Source organism: Paramormyrops kingsleyae, chromosome 3 (genome assembly GCF_048594095.1).
Source record: "Paramormyrops kingsleyae isolate MSU_618 chromosome 3, PKINGS_0.4, whole genome shotgun sequence".
Taxonomy (NCBI): Eukaryota; Metazoa; Chordata; class Actinopteri; order Osteoglossiformes; family Mormyridae; genus Paramormyrops; species Paramormyrops kingsleyae.
Window position 1 is genome coordinate 20,721,120 of NC_132799.1, and position 19,653 is coordinate 20,740,772.

General features: G+C 44.4%; 2 protein-coding genes across 2 annotated transcripts; both read right to left on the reverse strand.

Annotated features, from left to right (window-relative positions):
- Positions 1–3,626: 3,626 nt before the first annotated feature.
- On the reverse strand, positions 3,627–11,588 carry degs1 (delta(4)-desaturase, sphingolipid 1). The gene is made up of 3 exons (XM_023821524.2): positions 11,342–11,588; positions 4,261–5,003; positions 3,627–4,168 (listed from the first exon to the last, which is right to left on the reverse strand). Exons 1-3 carry the CDS (start codon positions 11,421–11,423, stop codon positions 4,022–4,024), a joined length of 972 nt encoding a protein of 323 aa, XP_023677292.1. The 5' UTR covers positions 11,424–11,588; the 3' UTR covers positions 3,627–4,021.
- Positions 11,589–12,108: 520 nt separating this feature from the next.
- Positions 12,109–19,100, reverse strand: fbxo28 (F-box protein 28). The gene is made up of 5 exons (XM_023821523.2): positions 18,874–19,100; positions 17,869–17,978; positions 14,493–14,631; positions 14,077–14,272; positions 12,109–13,875 (listed from the first exon to the last, which is right to left on the reverse strand). Exons 1-5 carry the CDS (start codon positions 19,060–19,062, stop codon positions 13,463–13,465), a joined length of 1,047 nt encoding a protein of 348 aa, XP_023677291.2. The 5' UTR covers positions 19,063–19,100; the 3' UTR covers positions 12,109–13,462.
- Between the last annotated feature and the right edge of the window lie 553 nt (positions 19,101–19,653).

The following is a 19,653-nucleotide window of genomic DNA, read 5'->3' on the forward strand; positions in this document are numbered from 1 at the left end:
GTGAAGTGCTATGAATTGATGATATATTAGGGACCATAGTCAGGTTAGAATTAGGTGTCAGTCAGTAGCCTTTGGGCTTGGATCAGATATGTGTGAGTCTCATTGCAACCTTTTTTTTTTTTTTTTTCCTTTATTCTAGTTCCCAATTGTGCAGCCTTTAGTCTGTTTATGTGGAATGTAGTTTTGAGAAAGAGGCCTGAGGAGTTTCCTTCCCTTTGTAAAGTGATATGTACTCTGCAAGCCCTCTCTAGTGGTGACCTGGTGATCATGAATGCTTCTGATGAGTCATCAAAACATAAACTCAGTCGTAGCTTTGTATTGTGTGCTGGACATGCCGTATCAACTGTGTATTTGCAGTCATCTTTGATGTGACTAAGTTCTTCCTGTGTTTATAATGTATTGTCTTGTCATTTCTTGCTATAATAAGTTGCATTTGTCACTATTCACTTGTTGGAAGCTCAGCTCAGCCCAGCCTATTGCCTAGTTTGCTTGTTAGCAGCTGAATGCTTAATATATTGTACTTTGGACAAAAGTGTCTGCTAAATGTTAGAAACAGTGTATCTGTAGTGCTGATTCTGCGAATTTGTCTTGGACAATTCAGACTACATGGCTGTGAGTGAATTTGATCCTGGTAGTTTTTCACCAATGTGAGGTTGTATGTGGCTCAGGGGGTTACAGATGTAGGGCTGTATCCAGAATGTGGTGGGTGTGAATCCAGTGGCTGGTGGAGCACTGTGGGGAAGTGATCACAGTGAATTTGGGGTCTTTCATTTGGCACCACTAACATGCAGTGATTGAAGCAGCATTTGGCTGGTTAAGTGAACTGGCATTTTTGTGATAGGTGGACACTTTCACATTCAGCAGTGTGGGAAGTCATCAGCCTGCCCTGTCTCAGGATTTTTGTCCATTAAGTCACTGGACCTATCATTTGTATTTGTAAATATATTGTATCAGTCCAAGGTTGTTTCAAGCATGTCTGGCTGCACCCTGCAGAAAGGTGCAGTTAGACATCCAGCCTGGCTTACATCACTTTATGAGCCTGTCAATCATGCTGTTTGTTCAAGAAGCACTTTGCAGTGCTTGATTTATGACAAGTATTGCTAGCTAGCTAATAACTTGCCTCCATGAAGTCAGAGACCTATATGAAGCATGCTGTTTGAGCAAGTACAATATTTGATGATGCATAAAGTCTTTATCAAGTTTTAAGTATTGTTCACTTCACAGAGGCTATATTATGAGCAAGTCCTTTACCTACTTATAATTTGGTGGTTAATTGGCTAGACTGTTAGCCAACTAATGTAAACATATGCTATCTAGACATAAGTATTGGGGCACCTGGCCATTAAACCCACAGGAATTTTTATGACATGCCATTCTAAATCCAAAGGCATCAATATGGAGTTGGTCCCCCCTTTGTAACTAACAGCTGCCACTCTTCTGAGAAGGATTCATGCAAGTTTATGGAGTGTCTGGTGGAATTTTTGCCCATTCAGCCAGAGAGGCATTTGTGGGGTTAGGTATTGATGTTGGATGGGAAGGCCTGGCTGTCACTCTCTTCTAATTCATCTCAACTGTGTTTGATGGGGTTGAGATTAGGGCTCTGGGTGGGCAAATCTCCACACCAAACTCACCCAAGTCCATGTCTTTATGGATGTTGCTTTGTGTATTGGTGCAGTCATGCTGGTACAGGAACAAGCCTTCCCCAAACTGTTTCCACAAAGTTGGAAGAATTACCCAAAATATTTTGGTATGCTGTAGCTTTAAGAGTTCCCTTCACTGGAACTAAGGGCCCCAGCCCAAGCCCTTAAAAACAACCCCAAACTGTTATCCCTCTTCCACCAAACTTTACAGCTGGCACAATGCAGTCAGGCAAATAATGTTCTCCTGGCATCTGCCAAAGTGTGGTTTGTCACTCTACAGAACATATTTCCACTCCAGAGTATAGTGGTAGCATGCTTTACATCACTCCATCTAACGCTTGGCATTGTGCTTGATGTGAGGCTTGAATGCAGCTGCTCAACCATGGACACCCATTCCATGAAGCCCCTGGCACACAGTTTTTGTGCTGGGGTTAATGCCAAAGGATGTTATTGAGTTATTGAGTCAAAAGTGTTGGCAACTTTTACATACTACATGCCTTAGCACTTGGAGATTCTGCTCTGTTACTTTGTGACAGTGGCGGCTGGCCCATAGGGGGCGCTCGGGCGCTGCCCTCCCAGATATGGGGGGGGAATATAAAATATATAAAAATATATATATTTTTTTTTATCAATGTCAGTTTTACTTAATAGTGTGAGCCTACATGCAATCAATTATTTAAATCCTATTTCCACCAACTGACTGAATTTCCACCGACAGATTTCCACCAATCATTTCTCTTCTTGGGCACTCATCAAAGTGCCCCAGAAGTGCAGCGAAATAGCCAATCGTGTAGTTGCTAGGCGAAAATAATAAAGATTTGGCCTATCAGCATCGCCGAATTAAATCGTTTTGGGGTGCTGGAAATGTCGCCCCCTGCTACAGGAAAAAAAGGGAAAGTTTTGGATTGCTCTCAGGTCAATCAGTCAGAGAGAGATGATGGCGATGACGACAGTAGGGGGCAGCTTCCACTGAATTCGGTGAGATCGTTATTGAATTACCCTTTTGCGAGAAGGACGATGGTGGAAAAAAATCCACGTTAAGGAGCTGGGACCCGACAAGCCAAAAATAACTAAATTAATTTACTTTATCTGTTAAACTGCTGATTTTGAGAAGGAAATTAAATTATGATTGTGAAATTGTCATTTTCTGACTGTTCATTTGAATGCTTATACTGGACTAGGAAGGGAAATCTATTGATACGTCAGCCCCACCAAGAATTTTTTTCACCAGCCGCCACTGCTTTGTGGCTGAATGTCTGTTGTTCCTAAACACTTCCACTTTGCGATAATACCACTTAATTGACCGTGGCATATCTAGCAGGAAATAAATTTCACAAACTGACTTATTGCAAAGGTGGCATCCTATGACAGTAGCAGCTTAAATTCACAGAGCTCTTCAGAGTGTCATTCTTTTACAAATGTGTGTAAACCTGACTGCATAGCTAGGTGCTTGATTTTATATACCTGTGGCAATAGCTCTGAATGAAATACCTGAAGTCAATGCTTCAGAGGTGTGTCCCAGTACAATTGTCCATATAGCGTATGACTAGCAGCAAACCAACCACATGCAACCACACACGTCATATAGTAGAATCTGTGTATTTTTCTGAGGGACAGTATTTAGCAGAAACACTGACAAAAATAGTTCTGGAATTGTACTGGGATACAAACTAAAGATTTTTATACTTGCTTGGAGGTGGGTCAGGTTGAATGTCCAACCCCACCTTCCTGCAGGGTGCAGTGAGAGGCTTCTTGGTTTCTCTGCTTCGAGTGCTATGACCGACTGCTGTAGGTGGTGTATTGTTAGCTTGGAAATAAAGTCTTGTTTAAAATGTGTATCTCTTGGTTTAGTGGGATTCCCGTGGGCCAATGAAGGCTAAATACCTAAAAGGGCCAACCAACCCCTGTTGTGCTGGATAGGGATGTGTGAGGCATGCGCTCAAAAAGTGCATGGCAATGGCAAAAAAATCCCTCCATGACACAAGATAGTATGGTGTGAGTTTTATTGCAAAAGTGGGCCATTGATCCACAATACTGACTGTAGGGTGCAAGGATTAAACGTCAGGGCCCAGACTGACAAGCAGCCACACCAAAGGGGCAAGAAGTAGAACAGCCAGCATTCACTAAGAACCATCCTCACTCACACGTCCTCACCAGAAGGAGAGCTCACCACATGCCACCCGCACAAGCAGGCAGGTCCCACATTCACTCCGCCTCAAGGGAAGGACACAATCACCCTCATTACTGAAAGCAGGACCTTCACCCCACATTAAAGAGAAGGCAGGTGGGAGGAAGATGCCTTGTTTTCCACATACACTCACTGAAATCCTCTTAATGAAAACAGGCATACCAATTAAAAAATCTACTTTTAGCCACAGGAGTCACTCGAGCTTGACATCTCCCTTCAGCTTCCTCTTGACACGCGAGTAGGGGCTCAGCTCATCATCCATGATGAAGTCGTACAGCACCCTGACCCAGGATGTGTACTGTGGAAGGTTGTTGTAGTACTCGGACGCTATCTTCTTCACCTGCCGGGACACACAGACACACACAGGTTTAGAGAAATAATACATCAGAGGGCAGAATATCTCCTTCCACTTTGATTCAGAGAGACACTGACCAGTGGCAGCCTGCATCCAGGGATGCTGGGGAAGTCATGGTGCTCGTTGTGGTAGCCCACGTTGAAGGTGAGCAGGTTGAGCGAGCCGTAGTACGAGTATGTCTCATGGCCCTTGAGGAACATGTAGTGCTCGGCAATGAAATGGCCAGATATGGGGTGCAGCCCCATGCCCAGCATTGAGCCTGCCAGCATGTAAACCACAGGCTTGATGCCCCACAGCCAGTAGAGGCCCAAGTCAAAGACCAGCTGGATCGCTGCGTTAGTCAGCTCCAGCCGACTTGGGGTCTTTGGGTTGATGGATAGCGGCCGCAGTGCATAAAAGAATGGTTGCAGGGCAATCCACATCAACTTCCGGAGGCGTGTGCAGAAGAACCAGCCCTCAAACTCCGTGGGGATGTCCACGTCCACGCCATCCCCACCCAGGTAGCGGTGGTGGTCCATGTGGTAGCGCTTGAAGGATGCAGAGTATGGCAGCCCCACAGGCAGGTTAGCAAAGATGGCGAACCAGCGGTTCCACACTGCCTTGTTGTTGCCAAAGGCCGTGTTGTGCGAGATCTCGTGGATGGCCAGAGTCATCGAGTGGTTCAGGCAGCCACCAAAAATGTACGTCCAAAACAGCACCCACTTCCACTCCAAGTCCTTGACAGCGTAGAAAGCCACAAATTGCACTAATACCATGCTGCTGACAATCCACTTCAGCCTCGGGTCTGGCCCCATCAGCGATTTAATCTCTGGGTATTTTGCTGTGAGGAAAGAAAGAGGGTTAGATGTGAGTTGCCACAACAAACATGTACTCTGGCATATTCACCCAACTGCAGCACTGACTACAGCGAAACAATTTTACTGCTCTTAAACTGCAGTGTGGCGGATTACCCACTGTGTTCTTGCCAAATCTTACCTGCCCTCCTACTTGCTGTTCATTTTACACAAATAAACAGGCCTCCTGCACACACTGATAGAGGCCAGAGTGCTGAAATGATGGTTCCACCCCGTAGCCTTAACTTGGCATCGGCTACACTTTAATTGAAACATATTGACCCAACATCCATCAATTCAGTTACTAGCACCCCCCAACCCCATCCCCACACACACTAAACCTCAGATTGGATCAGAGACTTCACCCACAAAAGAATAAGAGGATGGAATAAAGACCATTTCAAGGAAGGGGGAACACAGCAGAAAGCCACCTTTCTGACATGTGCTTCAGTGAACACAGACCCAGGGAGATGTGCCACTTCACCATGGGACTGCTGCCTGCTCGAATACTGGGGGCCTGAAACACTTACTGGAGGCAACAGAAAAAAAAACCATTATGACTGGAAAGAACACATGGGGTCACCCAAAACTGACCCATTTCAGACTCTCACATATTGTCACTCTTCTAGCCCCAGACCAAACCTTGCATGTAGAAACATGTTCACCTTGCACCAGACAGACAGACACACCTCTTGCTCCTAAGAGCTCAAGCTGCATGACTCCAGAACATTATGATGACAGACATTTTACACTGCCCAGCCAAAGAACTTAGGAAACCAGGGTGAAAACAGTGATTGCACTGCAATACCAACATGGGTGTCCTCTTGCCTGATCGAATACTGATTCGAGTCTGACTCTAAAGTGAGCTGGATCAGTGACTGCCAACTGAAATACCGCACTAGACCTAAAACGCAGAACCTCAGAGTGCCGCTCTGGCATCTCCTACACCAAACTGCACTCACGTGCCAAAGAGCGATTGTGACCGAGACTCCACGGGCAACCAACCATTACAAAGGATGTGCTGACAGAAGCACGCTGTAGGGCACTCACAGTTCATATCCACAAATAATACACACGGGCCACAAGGAGAACATTTACACAGTCCAAGGTGGAAACAATCAAGGAGGGCTGACCCCCAGATCAAGCGGTGGCATACAGCCACATTCATGGCCGCGCCCAGAATTGCAATCATGGGCATCTCCATCATCAGCTGGAAAGCTGCAAGCACATGTGATCTCCCCAGGTCCACTGGCTCAGATACTACAGTTTTTATGAATTGCTAACACACTAAACCTCATTCTTGGAAACAAAACTGCCAATTGCCAAAACTCAGTTATTGAATCAGTCACTCGTTTGGTGAAACTTTAAACAGTGCTCACCTAGTTAGACACAATTTGCGGGTGAGTCACCCTCTTTGCAACACTCTTAAAAATATTTCCATTCATGAAAATACATTTTGCACCGTGGTGAACAGTGATGTAAAATAGAAAACGCAGGTCGCAAAACTTAAGCACAGCCAGGATACAACAGTCATCATTTAAACACAATGACTCTTCACACATGTTTCTAAACATATGAAGGAGCCAGAGTGACTAGAATATAGAATACATGCTGGATGAGAGTGTAAGTACCATAGGAGAGTTGAATTTCAACATCAAGGTACAACTGGGTCACAGAGGATTCTTCCCACATTGCCCAGCAATGGAGAGCATTTCCTGTGATGTAGACAAAGTTCTCTGTCCTTATCCAGCCCTGAGACATGGTGATGAGGCAGAATGAATATTCTTCCTTAACTCTGGCTTGGCAGTTGCCCAACATTTTACTGTAATATGCCTCTTATTTGGATTTTTTACTTTATCCTTTACAGTAACTTTTTTTGGAGTACTGAATACTGTGAACATTACATATCGGTTTTGTACAAACTTTTGGAACACAATGTTTTGTTTTTTTTTTACTGTAGTGCTTTGGTTTCCAAATTTCCAACTCAACATGCAAAAGACCACATCCACGGTAAAATGTTTCTCTACATGCCAGCCACAGTTTTGACTGGGAGTGTTTTCAGTTTCTTGCTGTAGTGTGTAATGACTGCTCAGTAGTGTTTATGTACTGACTGGCATGATGTGTGATCTGAAAGCAGTGTTTGCTTTTGAGAAAAGAATCATTTTGAGAAGATTGGCTCATCTTGCAAATAACAAACAAAGGTTTCAGTGTGGGTTGAATTTTAGGGTCTGTGCTTAGTGTTTTGAGAAAAGGAGATTTTAGGAAATGCGTTTTAGCAATTCAGAAAAACTGTAATCAAGCTACCCTAAATGGTATCCCATCACATAAAAATCCATCAAATTAATGCCAGTAAGTGGAGTGATTTGTCTCAGTGGGTTAAGCCCGTGTGTCTGATCAAAAGGTTGCTGGTTTGCACCTTAGCAGAATAATCACATCTCTGTCATCTGTCCATTTGAATTTTAACTTCCACACCCGGGGTGCTGGATAAATGGCCTAACCCCAAAGTTTCACTTTCAACTGTGTATGTGTGTCTCATAGGAGGATAAGAATGTATATTAAAAAGAAGGGTTCCATTATAAATTTGCAAATACAGCTGTCCCTCTGTTATCGCGGTTAATCCGTTCCAGACTCTACCGCATTAAATGAATTTCCGCGAAGTAGGATTCTTTATTTCTTTATTATTCGGCTGCACCTGGCGTTGAAGGATTTGCGGGGGTGCTCAAATACATAGGCCTACAGTACATATGTACAGTAATTTAAATTTTATTTGTAATACAGAGGTGTATAATTGACTCAGACAACCGAGCGCGTGCCCCCTGAAAAAACTTTGTAATTTCCTAAGAAAGTTCAAAACACTTGTCAGTGGGCTCAAACACCTCACACGTCCTCCTGTTCTTCAAGCCTCCACACTTGGCTCCTACAGTTTAAGTGGCCTAAATCTTGTCAAATTTTCCTAATACCTAACTAGACATGTTTCCATTAAAAGTGCACATACCAGCGACCTGTTCTTGGAACCTGTGTCTGCACTGGCAGCTATGAGGTCAGACTTAACTCAAAGGTGGTACAGAGGCTGCAACACCCATTAGTTACAAGTCATGGACAAACAAAAAACTCCATAGAAAAATAAAATACAGAAGGTTAAACTACTTAAAACAGGATGCAGGAAAACCTAAACTCCACATACACTACAATGTCTCCCAGCAGAGGCTTTCTACTTGCAGCTTGGAAATTTGAAAGGGCTTAGTAGTGTGTGGCTCAGCAGGTTAGATCACTGTGCTTTAATTGGGAAGGTTGCCGGTTCAAAGTCCCAGGATCAGCAAAGTGATTTCACCATTGGGCCCTTGAGCAAGGGCCTTAACCATAACTGCTCCGGGGACCAGCTGATACTTCTTTTTTTGAGAAAGCTGCATGTCGCTTTGAATAATAGAACCTGCTAAACAAATGACATGCAACAAGCTGATCACAGATCTACTGACACAGTTGTCTCCTGAGCTAAATACGTAGAAGGGGAAAAGTTATTCAAAATGTAACAAAATCCAAATGAAAACAGTGGCTGTTACTGAACCTTTATGACCATTAGTCCATGCCACTATTACCCCAATGCAGAACTGTGAAAACACTGAGATAGGCTGTGCCTAAGGCAGTCCACCACCATTGCTGTGTTCTGCTGATGGGCTTCATAAAAAGCATTTTAAATAACCAGTGACGATAAAACCCTAAGCAGAACACTACTAATTGGTGTTTTCCCCCAAACCCATAAAAACCACAGGTACGAAACTTGTTTAAAATGGAGCGTAACACACCAACATCTACTCTTCCATTTCTAAAGATGATCATTGGAAAAAAAATTGCTTATGATCGACTCAATGACTTTTCCCACTGGCTAGTTTGGTACATTTCAGAAAGGGTCTACACTGCATTGTGATACCATTAAATAGATAAAGCAGAAATATTTGACAATAGAAGTTCAAGAAAAAAAAGACTTAGACCAGGGGTGGGGAACCTGTTCCATGGAGGGCCAGTGTGGGTGCAGGTTTTTGGGATAGTCTCTCCATCAGCCAATAATAAAACAGAGGTTCTCAACTCCAGTCCTGGAGACCCACTGATATTGGCTGATTGAGAGATCATCCCAAAAACCCACACCCACCCGGCCCTCCATGGAATAGGTTCCCCACCCCTAACTTCGACCATTACAATAACTTCCAGTCACCTATAGAATTGACTCTAAAGCACCACCACTTGTTTATTAAAATCAGTTAAACCTGATAGGCCAGTTAAAAATTTTTTAAATAAATAAAAATAAAAAATCAGCAGGGGTGGGTTGGGTAGCAATGCCTAGAGCCCAATTCAGGTGGTTTGCTACCTATCACTTCCAAATCAAAACCGAAAACCTACCCGTCTTCCGGCACTTCTGCTTGAGCCTAGAGCTTCTATTTAAACAGTTTTATTGTTACTTTTTAAATTATACTGACATGCTTTTACAAATTTCTTATTTTTAATCTAAAGCACTGTTTCTATGCAACAGTAGTCTGAATTGCCTGTGTTTATGAAACGTTCTGAACAAACCAACTCTGCCCTGTCCAGTCTGTCCTACACACCACACAAAGCTTACATTATTGTATTTTCAGGCCAAATGTTAGGAGGCCGTGTGGGTTCACAGAACTCATTATTTAGTTCCTCACACATTGTCAAACTTCCTCAGTTATACAAACTTCTCAACTGTCATTTACACACAAAGTCTTGCAAACACAATCACACTTCTCACACAGATCACCAAACTCTCCATCACACAGCTATGCTCTCATATACACTATCACGCTTTTTAGTAATTCTATCACATGCCTTTTGCGTGCAATATACCCGTAAATAGTGAGTGTGTGCGAAATATGATAGAACATGCAGTGCACACAAAACAGTTTGATAGGGGCAAAAATCAGTGTCTGCGACTGATAGAAACAGAAGCCAGTAGATTCAGTTTCTCAGACACCCTCTGCGAAGGGGAGCAGTTCATATCAGGGGCTTGCATTTAGCCAATCAGGATTAAGTGAGTAATGTTAACGTTAATTATATCAGGGCCTAACTATCCTCACTCCACTAAATTAAATATTCTAAACGATTTTAGGCGTGCCACATGCCAAGCCTTAAAGCTCAGTAAGTGCACAGTTCACTTAAGTCATAAAATGAAAGTGTCATACTTGTTCAAAGAGCTCCGTGATCAGGTAAATTGGCTCCTCTTTACATTAAAACTCCCGTACACACGCTTCCTTCGCCCACTCCCCAAACTCTCCGATGCTCAGTATCGCATCTCACACGCAGCCTGAGTTGTTTGAATATCAGGCAGCGCAGCCTGGCTCGGTACACCCAGACGGTACTTGTTTGTCATTCCCCACGCCCGACAGGTGCGCCAACAAGAGTCCCCTATTTACAATGTTACATACTGGATGTGTTATATGCCACAAACGGGCTCTCATTTAAACAGAGAATCGGTAAAAGCTGAACTTTAGCAACTACTGAGTCGGGTGCCAACGTGACGTGTAAACAAAACCTCTAGCTTTCAATTATTAACGCAGCTAAAGAGAGCCAGCTGCCAGCGTGTTGCTACACAAATGGAAACTCCTTACAGCGAGAAAGTGTTTCACTTCGGCCCGTTTTAAATATTAAAACGCACTTCTCTCCGCTTTGCTGTCATCCGCCGCCGACATCCCCGCCACCTTCTACCCCACATTGCCATCTGCTTCCCATCGATTACGACCTGCTGTTTGTATATCGACCGTATAAGCGCCACCCCGAGGAAGACGGCCAAGAATCAAGAAAACAAGCGACGTCGCCACCGCCGCGACCTTCTCCCCTAGCACAGCCAGACTCCCATTCGCTCACTGAACTGTTACTCGACAAGACCCGAAGCCCGATTAACCGCCATCCTCCTTCCGTCGCATAACCACGTCGACGCCTGTCTCCACATAAAACATGAAAATTATACCGTCCGACTGTACCATTTTCGTCTTCGGTGACCATCACCCCTATGAGCGTCTCAAATGGATAACAAGCCGGTTTGTCGACACTACATTAATAATACCACCACGGGCCAAACACCCACATCGCCGGCGCCGGGCTGGCCACCTAGCGTTGCCCAAATGCCGCTACGTTTGCGAGGGCGATAGAAATACGCTTACCACAGCAGCGCAATTAAAAATGTTTATATAACATGTATTCGTACAAACTTTTTAGGACACCACATACAACATGTTCTCTGACAACATGCCTCCAATTTCCCCGCTAGTCCTTCAGATTCGACGCCACGTTCCCTTACATGTCTGCAACTCACCCAGGATTTCCTTTCGCCGGTCAGCGTGCGGCTGGTCCGTGTAGACCCATTCATAATCGTCTCGGGCGACTCGGTTCCCCATATCCGCGAGTCTCCTCGTTTTATCCTTGCACAGCTGTAAGCAACCGCACCCAAATGCTAAGCCGCGTTCAATGATGTTCTTTCTAACTGCGCTCTGTCCAGGCCCTGGGCGTAGCCGCTCCCGTGACACCGGATGATGTTACGTCGACTCCCATCGTCCCGCCCATCGCCCTCATTACTCCAGCTCCAGAGTCCACACTGCCTCCGCCTCTCAGCAGAATTCCGTAAGATTTTATTACGCGGTGCAGCTCAAATTAAATTTTAAAACCGGTTGAGTCTGTATCCAGGTTCCACATGGTATGACGGTACTCTACATATGCGGTTTCCCAACCGTCTCACATCACCCCCTGTACTTCAGCGCCACTTTGCGATTACACACTCAATATAATACATCTGATTTTCAACCAACTTTACAGGTATGTTCTTTTAATTGCACCCTAGCTGTCAAAGTGGCTTCTGAAATCAACACTAGGGGGACTGATGCGAGAAAAACAACGCTCATCAGGGACGTCCACACCCAGATTCTTGGCAGCTTGATGGAAAAGAAGAGCGTCAGCTAGGGAAGGGCACTCGGCCTATTCTATTCCCACTCAACCCATCCTGTGCACATTCTGACCACGGCGACTGACTTACCTTACAGCTGTCCTCCTTCACGTCGTTTTCACCAAAAACAAACACGCTGCCGCTCCTTATACGCCAACTTTAATTTTTGTTTTGTACTTCGACAGAAATACGTGCGACAATTCATTAGTGATCCAGAACTCAGGCTAACGACATTAGACCTCGATCTTCCTTATACATCAAATGTTCCACAATCCAAGTTTTATTACAGAAAGGTTACAGTACAGTCTTCTCTAGGCCGGACACGCACATATTCCCGGCCCATCTGGGACACAGAGGTGTAATGACTTGCGGCCTGGACGGTTGCGACTACGGTCGTCCAATGCACAAGTTCCAGAAGATAGCTTCGCCAGATTAATATAACAAAAATATTATGAAACTCGCTATACTGCCATGCACACAAACTTCTGCTTCATTTCTATGCACCCCGCACGTCTCTTGGTTTTCGGAGGGCGGACATTTGGCAAAAAGTACGTTTTCAAAAGCGCGTTAGTGGTTAACGGATGGACAGACATACATACGCGAACGTACAAATTTACAAAAAACGACATGATCGAATATGGGGAAAGCAGACGGGAGAGAACAAGTCTTGTAAAGCTCCCTCGTCCGTCTGCTTTTCCATAAATACCGGTCGTCTCCACGTTTGGGTACTTCCAGGGAGAAGGAAACCGATAAAGGCTGGCGCCTCTACTTCCCTACGACACTTCAGAATGACCCATTTTGCACCACTTCGTCTCAATCCAGTGGTACCTGTCGACATCCACTTTTCCCTAGACCTGTCTCTCATCCACAAACCGCCGGTCTCGATCCTGTGTATTAATGACCAAATATCCTTTGCGGCCACCAAACCGTGCTTGTTTATTGCACTAAATCGGAGTCTAAAAGCAAAACACTGAATACGTCATCCTCTCTGTAGACTCGGAGGATGCGCGGGGAAATAATTCGCCGCGATTAAAGACGACGTACGTGGTATGGAGCAAAGACGACCCCTTTACAACTGCCTGTTCCCAACCGACCCTAAAACTACTACTTCATTGGATTCGGTCTGGGCCCCTCACTCCCCAAAAACCGTGCAGTCATGCACTCTGCTCACATTTACCCCAGTTAACATTGATTATCGTCACTATTATCTTTGCTACTTAAGATGACGTCGACTGTCCGGGCCCCTGTGTGGCACGCAACGCCACCGACGCTCAGACCCTGCGTTTCCGGCCAAAAAAGACATGAGATGGACACCTGGCCCCGAGGAGAAAGGTCATGCGTGCCAGGGGCTTGCTGGGTCCTTATGGGAAGGAGGAGAGCTAATGACAAAGAAACAGGTGACCCGCCTCCTACCCCTCCACCTGCAGATCCCCTTTGCATGCTCTCAGAAAAAGAAAAAAAAAAAGTATTATTACAGGGCATGGGAAATAATAGTGCCTATTTCTTGCTGCGCAGACGTTTGGATTGGCGGGGAGAGTCTGAGTTCTTTCTGGCCCGTTTGCTGGAGGTTTCGGCTCCTCCTGACACAGGCGGGGCAGCACCGGCCCCTGGTCGGGCCCCGGCTCCCACGGCCCTCTCCATCAGTTCGCGGATCTTGTGCTCCAGCTCGGCGAGTCGTGCGTTCTGCTCCCCGATGACCTGCGTCTGCTCCAGCAGCTTCTGTTCCTGGTCCTGCAGCTGCTTCTGCTGCTCCAGCTGCTTCACACGCACCTCCGTCATCTCCCGCCGCAGTGTTGTCATGGATGCCCCGTTTACCTTCACCTGCTGCTGCACCTTGGTCATTTCGGAGCGCGAAGGCGTGTTCTTGGCCAGCAGTGACATGGTAGTTAACGAGGTGGAGGGCCCAGCCACTGGGTCACGGTGAAATGACAGAACACAAAAACAGTCACTGACATCCTCTGCTGCACAGGCTCACACTTTTTTTTACCCATCCACCTGTCCTGCTATACATTTCACAGTATGTCTGGTATGATATGCGTTTAAAGCCCCTGGTGCACCCCATCAGTTTTAATATTTATGACAAACCACACTGCCACATAGCTCCACCTTACCTGGCGCTGAGCCAATCAGGCGGCCTGAGAGGTCTGCCCCCGGGAGTCGCTTCTTCAGGATGGGCACGATCTTCTCATCAAAGTATTCCATGGCCATGGATGAAATATCCCGCAGTTCCTGCAGCACTTCATGGGCCCGCTGGGGAGCCCGAGTGGAGTTTACATAGCGCAACACTCGGTAAATCTCATCAATCACCTGTGGCAGGGAGACAAAAAGGCCTCATTCATTTCACCAACATATTAAAGCCTCTGCTTATTGTTGACACCTTGTGGCCACATCCTGAAGTGCAGTTTCAAACTAACAAGATTATATACCTTTAAATAAACAAACTGCACCGGCCTATTAAAGTGATCACCATAAGGACCCCCAGCCCAATACAAAATAACATATAGAAATCCCCACATCAAAGTACCACCTTGCCAGGAATGAAGCAGCAGAGGTTCGAGTCCACATATTTCATGAAGGTCATGTTGAGCAGGGAGAGGCGTGTCTCCACGGCGGCCAGGATGTCGGCGTGACGAGCCAGAGAGTGGTTCCTCCTCTCGGACTCCCGCCTGTTAGGGGACCGTAACAACACACACTGACGCTCACCTCGTGGAGTTAGAGATAGTCAGACACCCAGCAGTACAAAGCACGAATAGATGATCGTCTGCAGTTAGACTCATTGCGATTAATTCAGAGATGAGGATTTAAAAAACAGATAGTATATATGGTATGCATGTCTTTGTGATATCAGATGTTTTGTGATTTAAGGAATTTTGATTGCAGCTGATGTCAACTATTCATATTTAAATAATCTATTAAGGCTGCCACTAGTGTTGGGCGGTATACCGGTTCATACCAAAAAATATTTTTTATTAATTATTATTAAGTATTATTATTATTAATTATTATTGGTTCATAGCGAAAACCATTTTTTTATTGTTGTGATATGAATTTTCCTTATAATGCAATACCAGTTTAAATAGCCTACACAACGTTCGGAAAGTGGAGCCGCTCGCGCAGCCCCTCCCTTCCTCTCAATAGCCGCTGAATGCATACGCACTGGTCAACACAAACATACCCAGTTGGCCGAACATGACATATTTTTTTAAAAAATGCAAAAGTGCCATTTGGAAGTATTTTGCAGACGAGCATGGAAAGGCTAAGGATGTCGATAAGCAAACGGTGCTACAAAGCTGTGGTGGCAAAGTCAAGTAGCAAGTCAAACTTGGCGAAGCCTCTTAGAGACAGACATCCTGGTCTTTACGAGAAATTTTGCAAGGTCTGTAAAGCTCGCGTTCCAGCAACACTGAAAACTCCCTCATCAAAAATTAACTTAAATTAACTTATTAAAAGTTAACTTGGCCGGCGCACACCTTAACATTAGCCAATTATTTATAAGCAGCTAGCCAACAAACACATTAGCTGTATGTTATTAAGGTAGCGGATAGGCGCATATAATGAAATAAAATAGTTAATGTGGGAATAATGCAAAAACGTAAAACAAAAATGTGTCCTGTAAAATCCTGCAAAATGTGGTAAACGCCCAGTCATACCGTGAAACCAATATAACTTTGGAAAATACCGTGATATAAATTTTTGGTCATACCGCCCAGCTAATGACTTTTTGGTAGCTCATTTTCCTCCATAAATTCAACTTGACTGTTAAAATAAAATTCTTAAATTTGACAACAAACTATATGACATTGCTGGGTCTTCGATAACATACGCCGGCTTTTCAGCACAACATGGACGTTATTTTCACATATATATTTGCAGGTAAATGTCCAAAGGTTTTTTTTTCTTAAAATATGGTTTTCATTTTTATTTCCATTCATGAATTTTATTTAGTGTCCATTTTCATTTCAATTTACGATAACGACACTGGTCCCAACAAGCTCAACGAGCAGGAATGCACACACTGGTGCCGTCAATCAACATAGAATAAGCCCAGTTTAGCCTAAACATTTTTACAAACACTTATTCAATGGAGATGTTAATGTGGCAGGCAGACAACTTTATGGCTTTAATAATGAGCATATTTAGCAACTACAAGGACAAGACATAAAAAAAACCTCAATTTTAATGCTAATTTAATAAACATGAATAGACAGCACTTAGTGTGGTTTATGGCTTTAATAATGAGCATATTTAGCAACTACAAGGACAAGATATAAAAAAAAACCTCAATTTTAATGCTAATTTAATAAACATGAATAGACAGCACTTAGTGTGGTTTTACCTACTATGGTGGTCCATCATCTCAAATAGCTCCTGTGTGTTTCCTTTTCAGGTGCTCCTGCATAGCACTAGTGCCATGATGGTATGCCATCGCACTTTACAAAAACCACCTTTTTGTTTTGTGATAATTTGGGATAACTACTCCCATAATTACACAGTGATATTAAAGGAAAACTTTTGTTAATGAATTGAAGCATTTTAGAAATCATAACAGGAATTTCATTATAAAAAAAAACAACGAAGCACTAATTTTAAATACTGATGTCGACTCATTTTCAGCATCAACATCAATGACTACATCAACTAATCGCGGCAGCCCTATAATCCATAGACCCTTGATGATAAAAAGATAAAAATTAAAGAGCTAAAGTTAGCATTCTTGGGACCAGCTGTAACATGCAGCAACTAGTCCTCTGTAAGCTTTCTGTTGTACATGGTCATGCTATAAGCACAAGAGAACATTATATGAGCATTAGCACTATATTTAACAATATACCAAATACTACAAATGTAAAGCTTAACTTAAACTGTCTTAAGTGTATCATCTAAATATATGAACAGAACATAATTCTCCCCAATTTGATAAGGACATACATATTCTGGATAAGAATGAGTTCCTGTTTTTATGAGTATTTTCAGTGACTGTATTAAGGTTAACTAATATGTTGCTTTCTACTAAATTTATGCTTCATAAAATCATTAAGAAATCAGATGTGAAGTGTCAGGGGATACACCAAACCCTACCCTTTGTTAATGAGAGAGAGAGGTAAGGAGCATGTGCCGATACAGTGTGTTGCTGCACCCGCCATATGACAAATCACCTCAGGGATGAGAACCCGAGTGCGGCTGTGTGGCGAGTGATACCTCAGCACCACATTAGTTTGAATGGACTGGAACAGTATGAAGTTTTTTCTGTTGATTAGAATGTCAGCCCATAAATTTTCCCTGAAAGTTTGAGGACCTGCTTGCAGGATTAACATCACACCCAAGACGGAGCAACTGTAAGATAAGGGCCTTGCCCAAGGGCATAATGAAGAAGAATCACTCCTGGCAGTCACGGGAATCAAACTGGCAACCTTCCAATTACTGGCAACAGATCCCTTGCCTCAAGAGCCACCACTCCACCACTACTGTTGATGCGGTAATAATTACTCAATAATAATACACTGTGAGCTGATGTTGAGGGGAAAAAAAACTACAGCACTCTGACATTCCTTTATCTGGCTCCATGCTGGTGAGAGTACAGGGCTGGGCTCTTCAAATCTGGCCCACAATTCCAAATCCAGGCCTTGTTTTCTGTTCTCCTAAGTAGTGAGGTTAATAATAACTTCACAGCCGGCTTATAAAATGGACCCTGCGCCAACAATAGACACAAACGTACTACTTTTGTAAATTTGCAGCCGCATATGACCCCTGGTTTCATAAACACACCACGGAATCCTATAAGAGAACTCAAGTACCCGATATGATATTTCTGCTTTATTCAAAGACGGCTTAGACAATTAATACGCTGAGGCGTATCACTATAGGTAATACAGTGCAGTGCAGTAACAGAAACCCCTTCTTACCTGGGCAGTTGGGCTTTCACCTGCTTCTGGCAGAGACTGTGGTAACGCTCCACCTTGAGGAAGCCCTGGTTCAGCATGCGCTGACAGATCATATCCATGCGTTTGCACACCTGGGGACATGCCAGAGTAATGTTTCAGGCTACCGATATCACGGCTTGAGTCCTCTCTCCCGAAAAAAGCACAGAGGGCTTCCCAGCGATCATAATCACGCTACTAAAAATAGTCACGCATTAGGCCACCTCCATCCGCCGCCGGAGAAAATCACACTCTATTCATTGCGCTGCGTCGGATCAGATTACTTTTCTTGCCCTGGTACCGCAATACTGACGTAGCCGATATTTACTACCAGTGTCAGAAATAAGTGTCCGATCGGCTACGATCGCGGTCGTGACTGCTAAACAAGCGGCGGGTACCGCAACAAACCCATAAACCGAAGCATCGGCCGGATCCTATGTTAAAACAAACATACAATGAGAAAACCAACATGCGCAAGTCGCACTCTCCCGTTCGTTAAGGAAAATAAATTTTACAGAGGGACAACAGCCCCACATCAGTCGTGTCGTCGAGTCGGATCGCGATAACGAATTTAAAAAACTGCCCTAACACGTTTGTATATGCTCACTAGCCAATTAAGAACATTAATCAGCGGCAAACCCTCCTGTCACCATACACCCCTCTGCCGGTACCTTCTCGGGTAGCGCCCAACTACCTTAGTACATACGAAAAAAGTGGTTACCTTGCTCTGCCATCTGCAAAAATAAAAACGGTCAGCGTCGTGTATTTACGCACACTACAAGTAGGCGATCCTACAACGTACGCGTTAGATCGAAGTAAAGAATGAGGAAAAGACAACCCTCGGTGCTCCCTATTGTACCGACGCCGTTTATTTTCAAGGCCGCACCACGGCACCGCGTGGCGAAACGCAAAGGCTTCCCGGCCCGTCACCCCCTTTTCTCGGTCCCGCATCGGCCAGTCGACCAAGGGTTTGTTTTTGTTCCGTCTCACCAGGCGCAGCAGACTGATCTCATCGTAGGATAAGAAATTGAGGATCGTCTCGATCGCCACTATGGGAAGACCCAAGAGTGGGTTGTTCTGGTGAGGTTGATCCGGCGGGGGGATGCACAGCCTCGGCGATGGGGAGTCGGAATCCAGCGCCCCAACGCTTCCCTCGACCCTCTCTTCCACGGCCGCCATCTTCACTTCCTAAGGAAATGCGGAAGTGACGTCCACCCGGTTTTCGTTTATCCAGGAAGCGCGACGCTCGAGAGTTCCGCCCCTTTTCTGTCAAAATACCGGGACTGTTTCCGAAATCGGTCCCTATTACCGAAAATGTGCACTACATAGTGCGTCCGCCATTTTGTAGTGCCGTTTGAGTTCCAAGGTAAATCTAGCTCACTATACAGTGCCTATGAAATGCACACGATGTGCCGCAAGTAGTGTACAAACGATGTAAACTACGATGCTCTTTGCATACCATAATGCAATGCGAAGGTGACGTCTGCTGTCAACTGATCGGTTTTAATAACGATCAAGCAGCACAAGCAAACACTTTTGGTCTTGCCTATTATGCAAGTATGGCTTTTAACCTCATTGTTTATTTTTTTTTGTCCGGACGTTACTATACTGAAAGATGATAATTTTGGAACGTTTGTCTTAAGTTTCCTTGTTTTGACGTATTATTTGGAAGACAGCTTTAGACAAGCACCACTAAAACTGTACTGATAATAAATGATACGAAGGTTTTAAACTGCAAAGCATTTTTAATTAATAAATGCGAACACAGAG